The sequence below is a fragment of the Paroedura picta genome, chromosome 10 (assembly GCF_049243985.1).
Source record: "Paroedura picta isolate Pp20150507F chromosome 10, Ppicta_v3.0, whole genome shotgun sequence".
Taxonomy (NCBI): Eukaryota; Metazoa; Chordata; class Lepidosauria; order Squamata; family Gekkonidae; genus Paroedura; species Paroedura picta.
Window position 1 is genome coordinate 37,654,230 of NC_135378.1, and position 22,735 is coordinate 37,676,964.

Below are 22,735 nucleotides of genomic sequence, written 5' to 3' on the forward strand. Positions count from 1 at the left end.
TGAAGAAGAGAGAGATGGTTTTTTTGTATCCCACTTTCCACTACCTGTGAGGACTGCTCTATGAGAATGCCCGTAAGGGAACCGGGACTGGCCCAAGGTCACCCAAGCTGGCTGCATGTTGAGGAGTCAGGAATCCAACCAGGTTCTCCACATTAGAGTCCAGCACTCTTAACCACTACACCATGCTGGCTTTGGGAGAACAATGCTTGGGAAGAACAGTGGAGTACAGTGCCATAGAGTTCTCCATACAAAGCAGCCATTTTCTCCAGGTAGATTTGAGTCCAGTAGTACCTCAGAGAATGATAAGATTTTCAGATTATAAACTTCTGGGAGTCAAAGCTCTCTAAAGTGCTGCTGGAGCTAGGGATGCCTGTCATCTCCAGGCTAAAGAGATCAGTTCCCCTGGATAAATTTGCTGCTTTGGAGGGTGGATTTCATATCATTGTACAACACTGAGGTCCCTCTGGCCCAAATACTACCTGCTCCCAGCTCTGCACCCAAAGTCTCCAGGCATTTCCCAACCCAGTCTCTATACTGAATGTGAATCTAATTGTTCTACAGCAGACCAATGTGGCTGCCTGCTTTAACTATTTTCTCCAGGGAAAGAGATCTCTGCAGTCTGGAGTTCAACTTTAATTTTAAGATCTCCAGGCCCTACCAGGAGACTGGCAACCCTAGCACAAACCCACTTCTGTTTGTACCATGTAGTATCTGGTATTCATTGAGGCTGGCACCTAATGGCTACTTAGTATAAAGAAATAATTTGTAAAAATGTAGCTCTGCAGGAACAGAAACAGTCTTCACCTCCCACAATTCCATGCTACCATTCAATTCTTCTCATGGACTCAGCTGGAGGTGGGTTAAACCCTGCCACCTTGTGGCAAAACATGTAACACATGGGATCTAAGTGCCAGTCAATAAATGGTGCCAAATCTGTGTCCTGGGGACAAAAGAGTGGAAACTGGCTGATGGTACAGAGCCTTTTAAAAGTTCCAGCACAATTTCTTGCAGACATGAGGAATAGGAAAAGTGGACTTCCACCTGAGTCTTGGAGCCAATGCATAATAAATGGCAATCGTGTGTGAATTCTGTTCAGCCAGATTGCTTCTGGGCAACATAACTTCAGAGGCTATTCTTGGTTCAGAATGTGGCAGCTGTCATTAGTCAAAGCAATCCTCAAACACCAGGTCTTTATGAGTTTCATGGGCTGCCCATCAAGGCTGAAGTCAAGGAACTGGTGATTTCCATTAAAGCCCTTTACAATATTTGTCTGAGAAATGTGAGGCTGGACTCTTCTCCCTTACAGTTTACTGATTCCTGAGTGTGCTCACAATGGGCTGATAGCCGCTTCTGGGTGGGCATTCTTTGTCATGGCTATGGTTATGAGGTTTAGGCCCTTACTTTTAACATTATTACACTAGTTATTATCTTCAGTTGAAACCTGCCTTTCTCAGGGAAACTCAAGGTCTCCATTTCAAAACCATTTCAATCAGAGAGCAAAGACTTCTGATAAACAATGTGCTGGGGCTAGGAATACGGCCCTGGGACAAAATGCCAACAGAAATGCTACATCTGATGCATGACATACTCTAATGAAGGAAGAAGTTACAAAGGTAGATAATATTGTAGCAAAAAGTGGGGAGATCCATACGGTGAATATTGCAACAGACTGTAATACTGCTCCTTTTCGAAACGACCTCCTGAGCTGGTCCATTATCTTACAAACCGAATCTTACGAATGCTCTCTGGAAGATTTTTGTTTTACCATTTTGTGAAATGGTAGACGCATGAGGGCTTTAATGACACATCACTTTGACCAATAGGCTGTTTGCCAATCACTGATTCGTTAAACCCCTTCTTAAGAAGTGTGAGTCATGTTGTTTTATAGTTGTTGTTGTATATTGTCTTTTAATTCACCTTGAGGACTATTTGTTGACAAACTGTTTGTTGATGAACAGCCAGTCTTCTGTTTAGCATTTGTACAGTACTTTCAGTGGTCAAAGTTCTATGCCAGGGGTAGTCAAATTCGCTGGCAGGAGCTCATGGGAATTGTAGTCCATGGACATCTGGAGGGCCGCAGTTTGACTACCTCTGTTCTACGCACTCATCTTTGCAGCAGCCATCTAAGGCAGGGCAGTATCATTACCACTCTGAGTCTGAGAGACAGTGTCAGTACCTGGGGTGAACATTTAAAGACAGGCGGTGTGTTTTTCATTGCTCCTTACGATCTCACAGATAAAGGTGTTGCACAGTGAAAACTCCCATGGCAATAGATGTCACAAGGTGCCTCTAAACAGCCGGTATTGAAATGTGCACGAGCTCTCTGGCAAAATGTCTGAGGTCTTAGCAGACCTCCATGCTTTATTCCTGTGCATTTATTGCAGCAGTGATAGAAAGCAGTCTTGTGACACCTTGAAGGCAGAATCGTTCTTATTGTAGCATTATCTTTTGTGAACTAGAGCACACTAGTGCATGCATTGGACTACGTATCCACGAGCACTTATTCAGGGGGGGGGACCCTGGTGTCACAGAACTGATGTATTTAAGGTTTACAGTCCTTTATCTTTTTTAGTGGAAATTCCTTTGAACAAACCTATGGAATGTTTTTAAAAGCACCATCTTTGGCCCACAAGCCCTTCTGTGTCTGCTGCAGAATTCTTCGCATAGGCTTTAAAGCAAGCGACCCAGGGGAAGGTTCCCATTTTCTATTAAACCTGATAGGTTTCAGAGTAATTCCTGTGGAAAACCTATTGCTTTCATTGCCTACTAAATTGTATGGGGACAATTTCAATGAGTGAGAGAAACAACACATTCCCAGGGGGTCAGGTGTGAGCTTTCTCTTCTTGAGTGTCTCAGATTAATTAGATCCTGTAATTTCGCCTCCTGGAATGTTTGGTCTGTGCCAGACATAGGAATTATTCAGTCACAGAGTGAAGGTAGAAGGCCTCGGCCCTATTTTTGCTTCTTGACACACAAAGTTGCAAGGCAATATCACGTCCCCTGCAACCACTCCTTTTGTAAACTGCCACATCCTGAGATTCACAGTATTGTCCTCCATCTCATTCCCCAAAGGATTTGTTTGTTAGTGGAACCCATTAATTCTAAACTGCATACTTATGCTATGGGCAGCTTTGAATCCATTTATAGACACTTTTCTTCCATACACAAGACTTCAGAAATGCTTGTTCCTCCTTGACATCATTTTGTCAAGCCACTAAATGAAAAGATTTACTTGATTGACCATTCAGTTATTAGTAATTAACGAATGCCTAGTGACCACCCCTGCAGATGCTCTGAAGAAGGTGTGTGGGGAGGATATCGGGATGGTGGGATGTAATTCTTGGACCCAAAGAGCATTATGCTAGATGTCTAGCTAAAGTTAGAAATAAATTGCAACTGTACTTAAAATCACAGTTGAATATACTCCTTTGTACTTTAGTGCCACCCTAGGTCTCTAAGGCATATATCCTTTGTGGATTTGGGGCCATCAAATGGTCATATGGTGCCCAAACATGTAAATTTTCTTTTCAGTGGAAGAGGGAGGAAGGAGAGTGAACCAATGTGCTGACTATTCCCCACTGAAACTCCACATGCACCTGAGGATTGGGGTATAACCTATGGCTACACATTACAATGGCAAGTTTTAAGATTACTATTTCGAGTGTTTCCATTCACCAAACACATTTTGTACATTCACATGAGTTGCTTCCACTCTAGTGTTGCCAGTTCCAAGTTGGAAAATTACTGGAGAATTGGGGGTGGAGCCTGGGGAGGACAGGGACCTTAACAGAGTTCAGTGACATAGCGCCTACCCTCCAAAGCATCCATTTTCTCCAAGAGAACTGATCTCTGTAGCCTGAAGAAGAGTTGCAAATCCAGGGTTCCACCTGGAGGCTGGCATTCCTACTCCAGTGTATCTTTCCCCTTTTGGCATACCCATCCTGGTTTAAAACTGCTTCAGATTATGTGAACATTTTTTATTACAAAAATAATTAACTCCCACCCATTCAAGAAACCCCACCAGGGCCATCAAGAAACCCCAGGTTTCGTGAAAGCCTGGGGTAGGCACCGAGACTTTAAGGCAATATGGTAGAACTAGAGGCAAAGCCCGTTGTATCCAAGAATACAACGGGCGCTAGAGCTTGGCAGTGGGAAGAAGAAGGGGAAGGGTTGTCCAGTCTGTAAGGGCATAGGGTTGAATGTGTGTTGTGCGGGAGGTTGTGGTGGCGTGGTGACAAATGAGGGAGTCAAGAACCTGTGGTGTGGAATGTTCATTGAGTATGGGAGGATTGCAGCATTGTGGTTGGGAATTTGGGAATTGCGGCATAGTGGTTACAGATGAGCTTTCCAGAGCCATGTCTTCAGATATGTAAATAGGAAATCAGACTGGAGACTCTTCTTTGGGGGAAATTACATGGCAACCAATTCCTCCCAGTTCTGCATTCAACATCATTTCCCTTCTTGTCCCCCTGCCCTAATACACATGGGGTAGTCACAGTACACAGGTGTCTACCCTGCTTCTTCTGTCTCCATTTTTTTATTTTTGATAAAATGTTATGTGGTCAAATGCTTCTTTCATGGCTGCTCCTTAGAAGAAGAGCTGGATTTTTGTATCCAGCTGTTTACTACCCAAAAGAGTTGGGGTGGAGTGGTTGTGGGTGTGTCCCTCCTGGGCTATGAGCTTTGCCTAGCCCTTACCAGCAACTGTTTGTATTTTGGGAGACAGACAGACAGGCCAATATCAATCCTGTGAGTCCACAGTCTGTGAGCCTTTACCATCCTCTCTAGATTATAATGATCAGCTCTGCAGGTAAAAATGGCTACTTTGGAGGCATTGTACAATTTTAAGGCCCTCCTCCAAACCTCCAGGAATATCTCCAACCCAGGGTAGCCACCCTCCAGGTGGGGCCTGGAGAGCTCCTGGAATTGCAGCTCATCTGCAGAGTATAAAGACCAGCTGTCCAGGCAGAAAGGGCTCCTATGGAGTTTGGACATAGTTGAGGAAAAGAAGCATTTAAGGTCTCCCACGCAGGTTGTTGTGGAGTTGAATCACTTGAGGCCTACTGCACAGGGTTGTTGTGCAGATGAAAGAGGAGGCAAAAGAACCTCTGCAACAGTTTCCAGTTTCACCTGCACAAGAACCCTGTGTGGTAGGTCTCAAATCTGCAGAGAGTTGCTTGGCTGTTACTTCCCTCCAGCAGCATGGCTGGCCACAGCAATATTTTAAGTGAGAAGGAGCTTTTTTGTGGCCTCCCTGTCAGCCAACTGTTTGGCAGGAGAGGAAAGGAATGCCCACACCCATGTCTTCAGGCTCCCCTACATTGCTCTCTGAAGGAAAATGCCTCCATCCCCTCAGTCAGGGGCTGTTAAAAGCTCCTTTGCAGCAGGCCTGAAGGGAAGGGGAGGGGGTGCACTCAGCAGCCTCCTGCCAGCTCTGTCAGTGTTCTGAGGCAATTTACATTTGGACATGACAGTTAGGACAGCCTTGAGGCAAAAAGGGCTGGTGTATCCTAAGCCTCTGTTCTCATCCCCCTTGGCAGCCCTACTAACCTCCTCTCCTTGTGGTGGTCAGGAGCAGAATGGCAGAGATGTCTCCAGATTGCCACTGGCTGAGCTGGGTGGGTGGGTCAGGAGGTGCTTTGTGCCTCCTGACTGGGTGGAACCCTCGTCTGGGCCCAATCGGATTGGCCCCTTGGCCCTGACTGCACGCGCCTCCGGATTAGCCCCTTGGCCCCAGACTGACAAGCGGAGGGGCCGTTCCATTTGTCAGTCCGGGGGGCCAAGGGGCCAATTGTTGTCCCCCCAACCTGGACTGAGCCCACCCCCAAACCCCTTAGCCCTTTATTTATACTGCGGAACGCAGTTTACAGATTAGTACTGCCGTAATACCCACATGCTTTTTTTATGTCTGTTCACAGTTTCTAGGAATGTTGTTTTCAGTTTATTGTGTTTAGGAAAAGTTGAGCTTGGGCTGCCAAATGCTAATAGATTTGCCATCATGGTGCATGCGTGCTCCCTTGTGTAGTGTTGTTATACCTATTGGGTACTCTCACCAACCATACTGTTGCTTTAACTTTTAAATTGTTTTAATACAAATGTTTCTTAAATGTATAGAACATGCTTGTATGGCCAGTCTCAAGCAGCTTTTTTTCAAATAAAAATTAATGTCCAGTTCAGCTTTTCTGCTGAAGATCCATGTATACCTCATAAACCGTGAGTGTGCATTTCAACTCTATATCATCCTATGGGGGGGGGGGACATCCAGGGGTACTGACTTTCAAACAACCCTTCATAGTTTTGCAACCCTTTAAAAACTGAATAGCTTCCTTCTTAGTTGCATAAATTAAAATACAAATTATGTACACAGTCACGGAGATCTTTGCCAGTTAGTTTTCTCTTGGTGAACCATTTGCTGTGTGAAATGCCAAATGTTTCAGTCAGCAGCTTGGTCTGAGGGAAGAGACTGCTGAAAATCACAGGCTCCTCTCTCAACCTCTCCCCTCCCCGCTGCCCACAATTTAACCGGCCTTTCATTTTTTTGAGCCTTGCCCAAGTACATAAGAGCCACATTTTCTGAGAGTTTCCTTCTGTTGGCTAGACATTTACATTTAAAAGCAGTGTTTATTTGTCAGGGTGCCAGCACACTGAACCTCAAGGCAGAAAAGAGAGCCTGAGCGATGTGATCAAATTGCAAGAACTTACAATGCCAAAATAACTTTATAACAGTTCAGAGGCTGTTTGAACACTGGTGGGCTATTCAGCATGAGGGCCTCACAGGGCTGGCCATTGTTTCAGAGGCAAAACACAGCCAGTCAATAGGCCTGATTGTTATTCCGATACGTCTCACAGGCAGGGGCTGTTTGCCGAAGGAAAGGACTTTCAACCGGCTACAGCCAATCTGGCTATAGTTTCAGACGTACAAGAGAAACTAGTGGACCAATATGAGCCTCGTTTTTTCTTCAGTACCTAAAGTGAATCTTCCTGTGGATGCGAGCAGAAGTTGCCAGGTGGTGAAGCTATCAATGTGATCGTTTTACCTGATGGGATGTTTACCATTCAACCCATCTCCAAACCATAGCTCTTGAAGCGTGGTTATTACAAATAGCAACGTTCACAGTTGAAGGCAAAGGAACAGGGCAGTGACATGTTAGGGATCATTATGAGACAGCTGACTGATTTTGAATCCCCTTGCTTATCTCCTGATAATCAACATGGTACGTAGTCATCTTCCAAGCTGTACTCTTAGTAAGTGTATGATCATCAAATAACACTGTAATTAAAGTGGTTTTATACAAGTCTATTTATTTATTTGCTTTAGGGACCATTCAGTGAGTTCCAACCCCATCTTTGTTGAAGATTTATTTGATAAACATGCTGGAAGTGGGCAGTAGAAGAGGGCACTCCTGGTTAAACTCTTCTCTCTGCCATGGACTTGTGAGCTCTTTTTAGCAGACACCACATTCCAACTTCAAGTCCCCTCTCTATGTAAAGCCAGAACTATGCTGACTTGGCCTACATGGAAGATTGCAACAAGATGATGTATGTGAAGTATCTTGAATATTTTAAGCCGGTGCATATGAACATCACTACTCTTTTTAAAAAAGCTATGGATGATTACAAGGATGGACTTTATTTCCGTTGTAAAATGTGGGTTTCTTCCAGTGTAGAAACAGTAAATTTTGCCACATATAAACAGTTGAAAAATATGTCACATTAAGTGACCTGATTTGTGCTGGATCAACATGTTATCACGTTGTAGCTGTTGCTCCCAAGCAAGTGTGGAGGTCTGTCTACTATGGCTAACATCAAAACATGTCATGGTCCCCACTCCCCCCCTGCCCCCTGAGAGTGTTCCGAAGGCAGCACTTCACTCTGAGGTGCCATAAATAGTGACTGAGAAGCCTCCAGACCAGGGGTAGTGAAACTGCGGCCCTCCAGATGTCCATGGACAACAATTCCCATGAGCCCCTGCCAGTGCTGGCAGGGGCTCATGGGAATTGTAGTCCATGGACATCTGGAGGGCCGCAGTTTCACTACCCCTGCTCCAGACTATGATCAGTGCCCAGCTGTTTACTATTAGCTATTACTATTAGCTATTACTATGATCAGTGCCCAGCTATTTACTATTAGCTGCTTTTCATTTGCCTTTCAGACGAAAGCGTAAAGCTGCAGTGCAAACGTGACACACCAGCCTTTCTGTTTAATTTTTTTCCTCTTAACGTTGTGAGGCTTAACTATGTGAGGTGTAGTTTCCTTAAAAGTAGGCCACGAGAGATCCCATGGAGCAATTTGCCTTGCTGAGCTAGCAGTCTGGGCCACTGGGCGGAGGGGGGGGGGAGGCAACTCCCAGTTGTGCAGCAGAGGAATCAATACTCACACAACTGGATCACTTTGCATCTAACAGGAAAAACAGAAAAGCAGGAACACAGTTATAATGTCTGACACACATAGTTAAGAAAACAAAGTTAAACGGAGACACGTTGCCTTGGCTTTTATTGGAAAGCCTAGATGCAATCTATAGTCATCAAGTTGTGGAAAAAATTCAGGACACATATAAAGTTAGGAAGGCAAATGAAGAGAATACAAATCAGACAAAATTTACATTTCAAAATAGCATGAAAGCATTCTGACTGGCTTTGCCTAAAATACTTTGAATCTCATTATTTTCTTAGGCAATATTTTAATACATCCCCCCATTTTTTTAAATGTCTTGTTTATGTACTTCCCCATAGCTGTTGTCTCATGTAGGACTGTGGTCCAGATTAGCCTTTCCTTTTCAAAATTATGAAAAAGGCTACTTACGCCTACTAAGAAGAGTAGTTGGCCTTCAACTACAATGCATACCATGAGACACTCTAGATTGGTCTCTATTGGTGCCAAAACTGAGGAGAAAGAATAAGGAAACATCTGGTTGAGCAGCTTTACTTCTGTTCTGAGATGCTATATGAAGAATTTTTCTGTAGCATTCTAACACTGTAAAGCATTCCACCACATTTTGGAGCCTGATTCCTAAATCAGCAGCTCAGAGTCACAGTTCTTGCATATAATGCTGTTTAAAACTTCTCTGATGCAACTGCAAACATGTAGTATTCTCCTGATTTTTAAAAAAGGAACCAATGAGGGCTGAAAAACAAAAGCTAATTGGCACTTTAAATACAATAAAATACCAGCATCTGTTTGAAGGGTCAGCAGTTCGGTATGCTCAATTGAAGGGGAACACAAATCATAATAGCACTGCTGCTAAATATCAGTCACCTGCTGATCAGTCACACGTTCATGGCCTGTTTGACAAGAACTCCTACTGTGCACTGGAGAGCACCCATAATGCTATAGAATCTCAGTGTAGAAAGCAGGTAGAAAACTATTTTTATTCCATCCACATAACAACTCCCTCTATATATGCAAAACACATTCAGCTGCCGTTTATTACCATTCTGAATAGCGAATACAGCACAATTAAAATTAACCAATTTGTTTACATTTCAAAAAATATTTTAGAACACTCTGTGAATCAATATAGAGTTTAGCCAAAAGACCCCCAAATTATACTGTCTTGTTCTTCATTCCCCTCCACACTTCTAAACAAGGATGCAAAAACGAACAAATCTGCATGCGGAATTCAGTATAACTGCAAATTGTAAGCTTTTCAGAACTGATCTATGGTAAAGTTTGATTTGGGATGGGGAGCAGCCAATCTAAAGTAAGGGAGAACTTTAGTGCAGGATTCTTGGCAGATGCGGATTTTCAAGGCATTATTGGTGTGAGCCTGAAAAACAGATTTTAAAAACAACCTGGAAGCTGGAAAATGTCAGAATTTTGGAAGAGCAACTAAATTTTGTGCTACTGCACTGTGAGATTTGCAAACAGAGCTGTGATTGAACGTAAGCTGTTGTAAGATCTATGAGACAAAATAATCTGTTGGTGCTTCATTGTAAAACAAGAAGAGACACCAGGGAGTGATCCTGCCTGGAAGCTGTACCCTTTAGCATGGACACTCTGCCCTCTAAACTTAAACATGGGACAGTAGGCTGTGGTTAGTGAGTAGTGAGTGACCCATTCAGAACACCCCAAGGAGGATTGTCTTGCACTGTTGTCTCACTACTGAAGGTCAAACTAAACATACTTTAAGGCCAACTAATAGCCCCATAATTTTCTTTGAAGACCAGGAAGGGCCACAATGGGACAAAGTTTTAATACTTTCCTCGATGGCCTTAACAACTTAAATAGCCCTTCTGAAGTGGTAATAAGCACCTTTCCCCTCTTCTGGACCTAACTGTTAGCTTTAGAGGGGTTGTTTAAAGCACTGCAGATGCATGGGAAAAACAGTCTTAGTGACCCTTCCCTGAATTTAGACTCAGGTGCATGTGGTTACTAATTAGCTTCATTAAAACAACAAAAACAATATTCTTATCAAGGATGTCTTGCACGTGCTGACACTGGAATCTGTCTCAAAATGGTTGAGCTTTGGTTCATATGACGTTCTGCTGTTTGCACACCTCAGGCCTACTATAGTTAATATGTAGCTTCAAGCCTTAGTTTGGTTTCATGCGAGGGGGCCTTGGGTCTCTCTTTCCCTCACATGCCCGTTTCCTCCTGTTCATGGCAAGCCATAATTATCAAGTTATGGTTTCCACTTACTTTCCCAACCAGCACTGAAAATTATGATTGAACTAAGGTGATTAAAAAACAACAACTATGGTTTGCTGCAAAACAGGGACATTTTCCACACCAGGAATTTGTTCCGACTCACCGTTCATTCGGTGGCGGGGAAAATTCCTGGTTCTGATCGATGTCAGTACCACGCCAGGGCTGTCCCAGGCCTGACCCAACTCAGGCTTTCAGTTGCCCTGGGGCAAGAAAAAGCAAATATATCCGCATTCCCTTTTTTGCCCTGGGTGGCAATGGGGCCTATGACATTCCTGGGCTGTTCAGAAGGGAAGAGTCAGGCTCCTCCCCATCTGTGGCTGCGGGTACAGCATCCTGGAATGGACAAAAAATAACCCAGATGGCTCTGCAGAACCACTTGGGACATTATTTTAAAGAATGCAGTATTGTGTTGGCATGCAATACCACATTCCTAATAAAAAATAAAAAAAGACTCCCGCTGCCCCTCAGCGGAACCTTGCTGTCCTGGCTCCTGTGTAGGAGCACAAATCCAGGGCAGACAAGGTGAATTGGGACAACTGCTCCCCCATGCAGGAGTGGGAAGGGGGGGGCAACCTGCCCCGGCTCAAGCATGAGGAGGCAGCACAGCATGGAGCCTCCCATGTGGTAAAAGTCAGGGAGCAATAGCAGCTTGTGAGGGAAGGAGGGAGCATACAAGTCGAAGGCCCATTCAGGTAATGCCAAATGATGGTTCAGTATTGTGCCTCAGAGACCCGTTATTCTAGACTGCATTGACTGGCAAGTTGCATCAAACTATGGTAAGCTTTCTGATGTAGATTTGGCAGTAAATTCAACACTCTTTAAAATTTATGTCTTCCTTTTGAACTGTGTTGACTACTGTCTTTGGTGAATGAGAGGCTTAACGGTTGTGGGGTTTGTCTAGTATTTCATCTACCCATATTACAAGTGCTGCTAGCTCTTCTCTTTTTCTCTATGAACTGCTAGAACAGTCTCCATAACATAGGAGACAAAAACAAAAGCCTCGCTCCTCATTTACTTGTAACTGTGGGTGTACACCAAATTGCCTTTCATATGTACCTCACTAAATACCTGAGACCTAGTTCTTTTCATCACATAGTGCCACTTCACATCCCACATTTAAAATCTACCTCACAAAACTTCAAAACGAACAAATATGCTTTTACGGTTGGGTGAGGTCAAGACAAGCCCAGCCTACGAAAATGTCTCCCATTATTATATGCAGCTCCTGCTTAGTTGCTCTCTCCAAATAGTGAGTCAGAAAAGGATGCTGCAAAGGCAGAGAAAGGGAAAGGAGCTGCTAGCCTAGCAACTGGGAAATTGCTCTGTCCTTTCACAGGAGTGAAATTCACCATTTTTTAAACCTAATACAAAAATATTAACAATTCTGTCAGTTATACACTGTTATATCTCTACAATATAACTCTTTATACTGTACAGCTATAACATAACAAAAGGTGCAATTCCTTTAAAAAAATTCACACACTGCACGTTTTTATCATTTTATTTTAAGTATAAACCTTTTTTTAAACACTTTACATAAATTAACTCCTCTGAGACTAATATTTGATGTACAGTAAATTGTAATTCATATAAAAATCCATAAACAACTTGTCTCACATAATTTACAAAAAAAATCAAGGTTTCCTTTGCTTCTCTGTTGGCAAGGATTCCACTTGCCATTCCTCCCCCCCACCCCACCCCCAAGGCAAACCACATTATCATTGTAAAATCCGTTATTAAATTCCCATTGTAGCATAAATTGCTTGTGCCAATGTCCTTTTAGAAAGCAGCACAGCTTAAAGCCGTCAGGGTGTCCACAAACGAGTTTTTTTTTTTTTTTGCTCCCCACATATTAAAATGAACAGAGATATATACCACATCCTATGCAGAGAGAGGAAGAGATCAAGAGAGATTGGGAGGGAGGGAGAGAGAAAGAGAGAAAGAGAGGAGAAGATAGACGATTTCTTGTAGGCAAAGGTCAACAATTTAGTAATAGTTGGAAACACCATATGGGTATCTTAGTGAAAGACAGTGCCTCAAAGGAATAGGCAGCCTGTTCCAAACCCTTCAGGCCTTTCTTTTTTTTTTAATACTTTCAGTCCAACTAGAGTGCAGCGATATGCATATGTAAACATATTCTTTAAAGCAGATCACCTTTAAGGTCATTCAGAAAAAAACCCAGTCTGTATGCGTGTGTGTGTTTTTTTAGCAGTATTGTTCTTCTGGAAGGCTCTCTCTTCTTTGTAGAGTCTATTCAGATTGTGCTACAGAAAAAAAAATCTGAGCAAGGGTGTATATTCAGGCTCAAGTAGTTTTGCAGCAAAACCATTTGGTCTCCCTCTTAGAAGACACTGGTGCAGAGTCAGTCTCTTTGGCAGCCCAGCTAAACCAGTGTGTTACCTCTTTCCAATCTCACTTTGCCTAAGAAACTGTATATTGTTAGCGCTGTCTGCTAATTCAGGGTATTGCTCCACGGAGAGTACATAGTACCCATCATATCCTTGGACTTTTCCAGCACTCAGTAGCTGCCTCTTTTCCCCTTCGGTCCATAGTCTTGCACCTTCCTCTCCATCTCTCACTCTTTGCTGTTCTCTTGCCCAGGCATTGGATAAAGCCCTTTGCCTAGCCTGCTCTAATATCCGCGCCTTTTCCTCATCAAGAGTCATACCATAGCGGACATGAAGAGCCAGTGCACCATACTGCATCTCAACGTCGGCAAACCTACGAGTCCTGCCATTGACTACAGTGGTAGACTGTGAAACAGTGACGTTGATGCCATTTTCCAGGGCTTTCCGACCGCTTGTCAATCTCAACGTGCCTAGGTCACTCTCCGGCGAAGTGGTCTTGATGAAGTAGTGTGTGTCCTTTCCTTCAATGGTGAAATGCAAGTTCTCCAGGTAGTATGCGTTGTTCAGAACAGCTGCCACTTTGATACAATCCTCGTTTGCAATGTTGAGCACGTTTGTTTGCACTCTGCCTTGATTGACAGCAAGCATCACCCCTTTCCCAATCAGGGACTTTACGGTTGCAAACCACAGCCACGATTTCTCACTGCCAGGCCTACGCCTGCTGATCTGGACTTCTGCCATCTTCCCCAGGGACAAGAATGCTTTTGCTTCCCTGACCACTTGTTGCTGGACTCCAGAAATTGGCTGAAAATAAGAAGAGGCAGAAGTTTTACAAACCACATGGAGCCCCTCGATTCGAACCATCATGTATTTTTGGAACAATTCCTAGAGCCATTAATAGGACATGCCATAACTGATAGTGCTAAATAGCTAATTGAATCCACACGCTGCATTATATTGTTACAAATGGTACTTCAATGGATAATGTACCACTTCTTCAGCTTTGTCTCTTTGAAAAAACTCCTTGCAAGGGATCTCTCCAAAGGAAATGAGAAAGGTTGTGTACAGAACACTATTGCATTTAATACTTAGCATTTACATAGGTCTTTCATGTGGTAATTAACTCACATTGAAAACAGTTGTGGAAAGCAGGAACATGAACATTTTCCAGATGGGGAAATGGAGACGGTAAGGTTAATTAGCTTGCTCAAGGCTACAAGTGTGAATGGATGTCAAATCTAAAACATTTTACTAGCCGTACATTTTTTAGCAATATAAATCTTTCCTTAGAGACTAAGGAAACATCTTTTGAGAAATGGCCTTGAAAAAGATTGCTATGCCCATCCCCAAACCGAAGATTTCCCTCACATCATGTCTAATATAAAAATAAGTAAAAACTTAAGACAAAGGCCTGATTACCCTACCATACATTTTTCTTACATGGAGGAAAGAAACGCTGTGCAAAGGGACAATATCTCCATGTACATTTAGAACTATCACACTGTATGAAATTGCACATATATTTTGCTGTGGATTAACATGCTGCCCTCTGCTCCTTGTATTTGTGTGACTCTCTCATCTATCAGTTCTATTTTGATCACAGTTTCATGGTAAAGAACATACAGACATACTGCGCTTTAAGAATTTGGCTCAAATCCTTGTATAATTGTACAGCTTCCCATTGGCTTTGGCCAACTATCTATCACTCACCCTAACCTAGGGTTGCCCAGTGGAGCAGGGGGCCCTCTGCCACTAGGCCCCATCATCCTGCTGCAGATCAGCTGGCTGGCGGGGAGGACATATTTGGAAAAAGAGTGAGGCCTAGTCAACATTGCAGCAACACCTCTACAAAACTTCCAGTATGATCTGAAAGTGACATCCTCATGTTGGCGATGTTTATTTATTTATAATAAATTTATAAATAATTTTATAAATAAAATTTATAATTTTTTAATAAATGTATAAATAAATGTTGGGGCAATGTTTGGGTATTTAGACAAAAACTCTATGGTAGAATACAATAGAATTTTTGTCCAAATACCAGAGCACTGCCCCAATGGTGCTGCCTAATAAATGGCCTGACCTCTTCAGATCTCAGACACCAAGCAGGGTTATCCCTGGTTATTATGTAGATGGGAGATCACCAAAGAAGTTCAGGGTTGCCATGCAAAGGCATGCCTCTTGCTTTGAAAATCCTATATGGTTGCTAACTTGACATCACATTCCACCACCAATTATTTTCAACCCATGCTCCCACCTTCCAAATGTACGAAAGCATTTTCTTAGATTTCAAAAGCAGTCCAATAAAACATACACCTTTTTGCTTGAAGTGTTGTTGACATGGAAGGATGGGTGAGTCAGCATTAAAGTAATACAGGGGGGACAGATAGATGCTGGCTGAACTGGAAAAGAGGGTGAAAGAGGAGAGAACCATCACCCAGAACATGTACCGTCCCTGCATCTGGTTCTGTGAATCGAGGGCAGGATGCTTGTGTTGATATATTTAGTAACAGTGGTGAGAATATGATTTCTTGTAGTGGAAACTCGTACATAGCTGAGGAAGCCATAATGTATTAGAAATACAGTTGTTTTGTCTCTTCTATTAACAACTGCCTGTGTTACAGAGATGCTTTAGAACAGTGGTCCCCAACCACCGGGCTGTAGCCTGGTGCCGGGCCGCGACTCCCTCTCCCCGCCCCCCCTGCAGTAAGAAACTTCCAGGCCGCAAGCAAATCATCCGCCAAAGCGGCCGATTAGCTTGCGGCCCGGCAAGCTTCTTTTTGTGGGGGGGGGGGAGAGGGAAACATGTCCACCGGTGCAAATGTGCACGTGCGGCAGGTCCGCGCATGCGCATTTGCGCCATGCATGGCCGCAAATGCGTGGCAGCTTTGCGCATGCGCGTATGCACAGAAGTGCAGTGCATGCGCAGGCCTGCTGCACATGGTGCAAATGCGCATGCGCAGACCAGCTGTGCATGCGCAAAATTGCAGCGCATGCCACCTGCAGCTGCGCATGGCACAAATGTGCATGCGCGGACCTGCCCATTTGCGCATGTGTGGCCGCGCATGTGCGGCCGCCAGATCGCCCTCCCCCTCCCCGCCGGTCGGCAGCCTTAGAAAGGTTGCGGACCACTGCTTTAGAACAATCATTAGGGCTTTACCACTTCTTATAAGTTTCACACTCTTTTGTCAGTAACTTAAACTTAAAAATTTATGGTACATGGCCATATGCTCTCAAAACAGTTAAGATTTATAATTGCTATTTTGCTAAATGGAATATATAGCTTCTGTGCTTCACATCCCATCCATTTTCTGTCATAATTTAAAAATGCTACATATTATAGGTCTGGTTTAGAGTTTTTTGCTTTCTAAACCAAGACATTTCATGGCACCTGGAGTTTGGGCTTCATGTAATGGGTTTTACCTGAGGTAATTTCACATTCAATATTTTATCTTCACATATAAAACATGGTTAATATTAAAGAGAAGTAAAATTGTACTGGTGCTTGGTATACATAATTTATGTCACCTGGTCTTCTGTTTATTTCACAGTCTATTTTTTATTACAGTGTTCACATTCTGCCTTGAGGCAGGGTGCTGGTGTAAATGCAATCTCCATAGTTTCCACTGGGAGAGTTACAATTCTTAAAAGAGGTTTCAAAGTACTATTATTTATTGATTAATTCTCCCTCCCTTTCCTTTTTTTAAAAAAGTCGACATTATAGAAAGGAAATGAGGAAATGTTGAAATTCAGACCTGATACTTAGCAAAGGCACAAAAGAAGTAGAATTAGCATCCAGGCAACGAATGTCTTTTGAAAGAAAAATACCCAAATCTTTACAATGTACAGTTTAATTTTTTAAAATGCTGTGTAGGCCCCTGGGGATTATAGTGGTCAAACAGAATACCGTTCTTTATTCAATTGAGTTACAATTGCATTTTCATTTTTCCTTACCGGTACATCATCCCATTGCTGACTCTTCACAAGTTCGTAAGAGGGTTCTGTTAAATCAAATTTGGGCACAGGGAAACCAGGAATAGCATTGTGCAGGTGGAAACCAAATGTCACTAGCCAGCTGTTAACATCTACAAAGCAATTGTAAAGAAAGAAAGAAAAATATCAGATTTTCTTCTCCATTTATTGAATTTAATGCTGTAGAATTTTTATTAATGTCAGTGGAACTGAAACTTGTGCTTTGAGATATAATTAAATATAATTTGGTGAGAAGCCATAGTTGTTCTCAGATGTTACAATCACATGCACTGGAAGCTCACCAGTGCTCAAACTGGGAGCATTTGCGATCTTCCAAATACATGCAGTTGTCATGTTCTATGAACAGAGGCAACCCCTATACATGAGAGCCAGCTTGGTGTAGTGATTAGGAGTGCGGACTTCCAATCTGATATGCCGGGTTTGATTCTGCACTCCCCCACATGCAACCAGCTGGGTAACCTTGGGCTCGCCACGGCACTGATAAAACTGTTCTGACCAAGCAGTGATATCAGGGCTCTCTCAGCCTCACCCACCTCACAGGGTGCCTGTTGTGGGGAGAGGAAAGGGGCGACTGTAAGCCACTTTGAGCCTCCTTCGGGTAGAGAAAAGCAGCATATAAAAACCAACTCTTTTTCTTCTACTGCAGATGCACATTCTGAATATTTACAAACTGACTCCAGTATTTTTCAGCAATCACATTCATGGGTACCAAGACCCTCTCTGCATGATAAATCAGCACATTACCTCTCTGTCCACAACATGGCAACTGCACATAACAGGCGGAGTCACATGTTGTGTACATTCTTATTTTGCAATGTTAGTAGTCTCCTGGTGATTGTAACAAAAAAGGACTCATAATAGGATAATATTTTGTCTGGTTCTGCATTATTCATTGGAAAATTGAGCAATAAAGATGCACAAATTCATTGCTACTTTGAGCCAGTGAATTTGATCTGTATGTCCACTTTAGTACAGAATTTATATATGTGGCTCATCTTGCTGGATCCCTTTGAGTGGCATTCCTGGTTTGTTTTGCTAGCCTGGGGCTACAAGCACAAGAGCATGCCAAAGTACAATCCTATCAATTTTAACAGTTGTGGTACAGAGGCCAGGGTGGTATAAAAATCTAAATAAATAAATAATTCTAACAGGCAGTATACATGGTCACAGTGTAGATCAGGGGTAGTCAACCTGTGGTCCTCCAGATGTTCATGGACTACAATTCCCATGAGCCCCTGCCAGCAAATGCAAATGCATGAACATCTGGAGGACCACAGGTTGACTACCCCTGGCGTAGATGACCACGCAGTCTATCAGTTTATTGGCCAAGCATGAAAAGCAATGCATTCAGCTTTCTGAAGTAGATAAAAGCCTGAGCATCAAAATGGATGCCTTCAGATTTTACCAACATTTACTGCATCTGCAGGTGTTATAGTTAGATGACCTCAACCTTAAAGTGAACCTATGTCTTGGGCCCATATTCACCTTCTGAGCTGGTGTCATATATCCCCCCAGACATAGCAACTTTTCCAAACTATGAAAAGACAAGGAAGGTTCTTCATTATAGCACAATAGGCACAAGTCTCCCTCCTGTTCACCCTTTACACACCCTTTGGTGAATGCAACAAGTTTGTATAAAGGAGGAATGAAGGATGAGGTAGCAAGTTCCACCTTGTGAACTCTTCTTTGTTCACAGGACCCAAGCCATTAAGCTGAATTATTTCGGCATGTGAAAATGCAGAGCTGCAAGCAAGTTAGGCATTAAAAAAATACTAAAGCAACAGCTCCTGGCAAGTGGATTTGTGTCCTGCACTCGTCCTTTTGCTCTGAAGATTTCTCATGTAAAAAAGAAGCAGAAAAGATGGCAGAGCTGCGGGAGTTAAGGAACACAATTTTCTATTTAATATACAAAAGAACACCCAACCATAAACAGCAAGTGGGAGTGATAGCATATTATTTTTCATACTGGTAGACGAAGGCTTGGAAGCCTTCCCTTTACAAAGATTATCATCTGAGGTGTTATCATGTAAGTAACAAACCTTACCAAGTTCTACAGCTAAAGCTGCCATCTGGCATAACACCCCGCAATATTCAATATATTTACAGATTTATAAATGGTTGCCATGGTAGCAGTCTACACGTCAAAGACATAGCTGGAAACATCAAAACTGCATTTTCTTTTCTGCAAATTCTTTATTCTGAATATCTCTAGAGAGTTACGATATTGCTCAGAGACAAAGGATTCAGTTGCCACTTATGAGATTTTCTGACCCGATTCTTCGTTTAATTCCTATTAACGCCACTTGCTGTTCCGATTTCTTTGCTTGGAAAATATTTGCTCTAATCACTTGATAAATGAGGCCAACCTCTCACTTGGTTGATCATTATTGTGAAATCAATGACCCTGATATTCCTCACTAAAATGCATGGTATGTATTTTTATAAGCATTCTTTTTGTACAACTGTCTCTCATTTTAAGTGGAAAATATAGACCAGCAAAACAAATAAATATTGCCGGCCAAACAATTTGTCCTGCTTGTTCAAGTACCTTTAATTTTAAGTGAAATGGAGAAAAGGTACTCGAACAAGCAGGACAAATGGTTTGGCCGGCAATATTTATTTATTTTGCTGGTTATATTTTTCAACACAATCAGCATATAGGTTGTGCTTCGCATCCTTTTGGCTAAGGTCAAATGTAAGTGACATGTACAATGCCCACTCCCTCCTAGCAGTGCCCCCTGTTCTACACAGCTTTTCTATAAGCAGCATAGCCTTTTTTGGTTGGTCAAAAAGGAGCCCTCCTATCTTTTTTATCAGAAGAAAAGCTGGTTGGCTCTAACTATTATTAGCAGAAGGAATACCTGTGAGATATAACTCATGTTAAAACAAACAGACAAACAACCCCCCTCTTTATTTACCTGTGATATAATCTTTCACATCATGTATTTTGCTGGCTGGATTGTTATTCCTAAACATGTACAAATTAAAGGGAGCTGGATCTTTCCCTATTTTTTTCCAGAGTTCAATGTCAGGTGTAGTCCAGCGGCCTGCCAGTATGTCGTAATCTCTTTGGCCAAAATGAATTAGTTTGGTGAGAGGGTCATAAAGGCCTCCATGGAATCCTATTACCAACTGGAAGTCAAGGTTGGAGTCAAAATAGATCTCACCATAAGCTGTATACTGGACCTGCTTGAGCATTAGTCCATTGCTACTAAAAACAGCCAGTGGTGTCCCGGTGTTGTCCGATGCAATGTAGAATTCATCTCCACTGCTAACTTCCATGGCAAAAAGGTGTCCTTGCAAGTCATAGTAGAGAGAGGCGATCTCAGAACTTGAATGATTGTATACGTGGGTTATCCTTGTTGGATAGGTGAGGTCTGCATAAAAAAACTGAAGGTGTTGTCCCAGACTGGTTTTGCTTGAAACCCGTCTCCCAAGTCCATCGTAACGATATATCACTGTCCACCCACTTCCTTTGCTATAAACTCTGGTCAGGAGGCCCTTTGAGCTGTATTCAAAGATCTCAGTGCCCCTCTGCCGCAGGAATCCATCTTCATCCAACCGGTACTGAACATCGCCTAACCGAGTGATTCTGTCTCTCAGATCATACCGAAGTGGTGTCAAGCGAGCACTGTTGCTTGGGTTGAGTAAGTGGAGGTTGCCATTCAAATCATAGTTGTATCGCCACATTATTTTTTCATTGAGATAAACTGTCTGTAGCTGACCATCGACATCATATTCATAAGCATACTTGGTTGTGTTAGCAAACGGTCCTATTTTGATTTCTCTTTTAGTTACTCGTCCCATATTATCATACTGAATTGTAATCCAGTACATAAGTGACCTGAATATTTCATACTGGATTTCCTTTATGCGCCCATGAGCATCAAAGTGCTTTGTGTAAGTCATTACAGCCGTTGATATTATCTGGTTAATATCATAATATATAACCCCAAATTTTCCAAACTGCTCAACTTTTCCAGAAATGTCATCAAACTGGTAAAGATCAATAGGCAAAGGAGTTTCATTGATGACACCTTGCATGCTAGTCACTCTGAAGCTATTGTCATAGCTGTAGTCAAATCGGGCATTTACCATTCCGTCTTCACTAAACCGGAAAATCTGCCTGTCAATCAATGGGCCAATTTGTCTGTATCTAATGGTGCAGATAAAGCCATCGCTCTGGAGGTTTACTGTTTTCAGAACCCCTGCTGTCTCATCATACGTAAAACTGACTCTCGTACTATCATACAGAATTTCTGAAAGCCTGGTCTGCCTTCGGTATTTGAACAGGACTCTTCGGCTTGTACCCAAGAAAGCAGTCTGCAGCAGCTGCCCTTCCTCATTGTAGTCCATGATGACAGAGGCATTGCTTTCAGGGGGATTGTAGATGTTCCGATAATAGCCAATGGAACGGATCGTCTGCATGGTATGGCGAGCAACACTGGGCATGGTTATAGCAGAAAGCCTGTCCAGTAAGTCATATTCAAAGATATATTGACGTTGACTGTGCAGCAAAAGGACCATGGACTGAAAAGGAAAAAAATATTTTTGTTTAACCAAATGCCAAATATACTATTCAAATCTATTTGAATAAGTTATAATATTTTAAATTCAGTTATCCTTGACCTTACATATTGGTAATTATTCTCTGCCTAATTCATTTTGAAACTGAATGGTGAGAGGTTCTGTAATTAGCAGCTCCATATTCACAATGTGCTACTTGTTGTTACTGAGTCATTCTTCTATCAAGTACTCACAGCCAAACAGCAGATTGTCAATGGATTTGGATAAGTCATGTTTAATACCGTCAAAAGTGAAGCTGTCTTAAAGCCAATAACTCAAGAAGGAAGCAACATATGGAAAAGACAATTTCATGCCTGTAATTAGTGATAATTTACTAGCCTGAAGATCCCTGAACCTCCCCTTCTACATCTATTCATCAGATGGGCAAAGAAATTGGTTTGTTATTTACATCAAACTTAGCAATCAGCCACTAAATGACTACAGTGCATCACTGGCCTTGTTACGGTATATTATTCACATGATGATGTTTGAAACTATCGGACATCACAGGTCATTGGCTGTTATCACCAGAAGCAAATTTCCCTCAAAGGAAACCACACTAAAATATGCTAAAAGGCAATGAGAAATGATGTTTTGTCACCTGTGTTGATTCAGGGAACTTGTTTACTAAATGGGTACTGAGATAATAAGCACACCCTAGATTATATATTAGGAAAGTGTGGATTGTTGCTCATATACTCATCTGAAGCATAATCCACATAATTCTTGCATGCGAAGGGTTCTCAATTTAAAAACTTGTGATGTGCCAGCACTACATAAAAGTGTGAGTTTCCCAATGGTGGTATGAAGGAGCTGTTTCTCCCCTTTTGGCACAGAAAAACCGGACTAAGTCTCAAGGCAGCAGAAGCAGGGCAGTGGTTTGTGTTGGAATATACAAGGTCACATGTACAAAAAGAAGTTGTTTCTGTAGGGAGCAGAAAATGGGTGCTATCCTTCTTTCTCATTCTGCTAAATGCTGTTTCCTCATATTCCCCAGCATGTTTTGAGGCTTGCTTCCTGCATCTTCTCTTTGCGTCAGCTACACAGTTAGCAAAGCATCTCTATCATTCTCATACAGTAATGTAACTTCTTAAATCAATACAGCATTATCTTAAGTTGTTGCACCACCTAGTACGGTTCTTTATAAACAAAAGCACACTCTTTCAGAAGGTTTTAGACCA

At 42.4% G+C, this 22,735-nt stretch overlaps 1 protein-coding gene and 1 long non-coding RNA gene across 29 annotated transcripts in view; one reads left to right on the top strand and one right to left on the bottom strand.

Annotated features, from left to right (window-relative positions):
* The window catches only part of LOC143820004 (uncharacterized), a 135,695-nt gene that overhangs the window by 13,509 nt on the left and 99,451 nt on the right, over positions 1–22,735 (top strand). The window lies entirely within an intron of this gene.
* TENM3 (teneurin transmembrane protein 3) overlaps positions 12,134–22,735 on the bottom strand; it is a 1,688,047-nt gene continuing 1,677,445 nt past the window's right edge. For all 28 annotated transcript variants that reach the window (XM_077302333.1, XM_077302335.1, XM_077302356.1 and 25 more), the window contains 3 exons: positions 19,907–21,518; positions 16,950–17,080; positions 12,134–13,799 (listed from right to left, as the gene is read on the bottom strand). In XM_077302333.1, the coding sequence (XP_077158448.1) occupies positions 13,044–13,799; positions 16,950–17,080; positions 19,907–21,518 (2,499 nt within the window). In that variant the 3' untranslated portion in view covers positions 12,134–13,043. The remainder of the gene's footprint in view (positions 13,800–16,949; positions 17,081–19,906; positions 21,519–22,735) is intronic.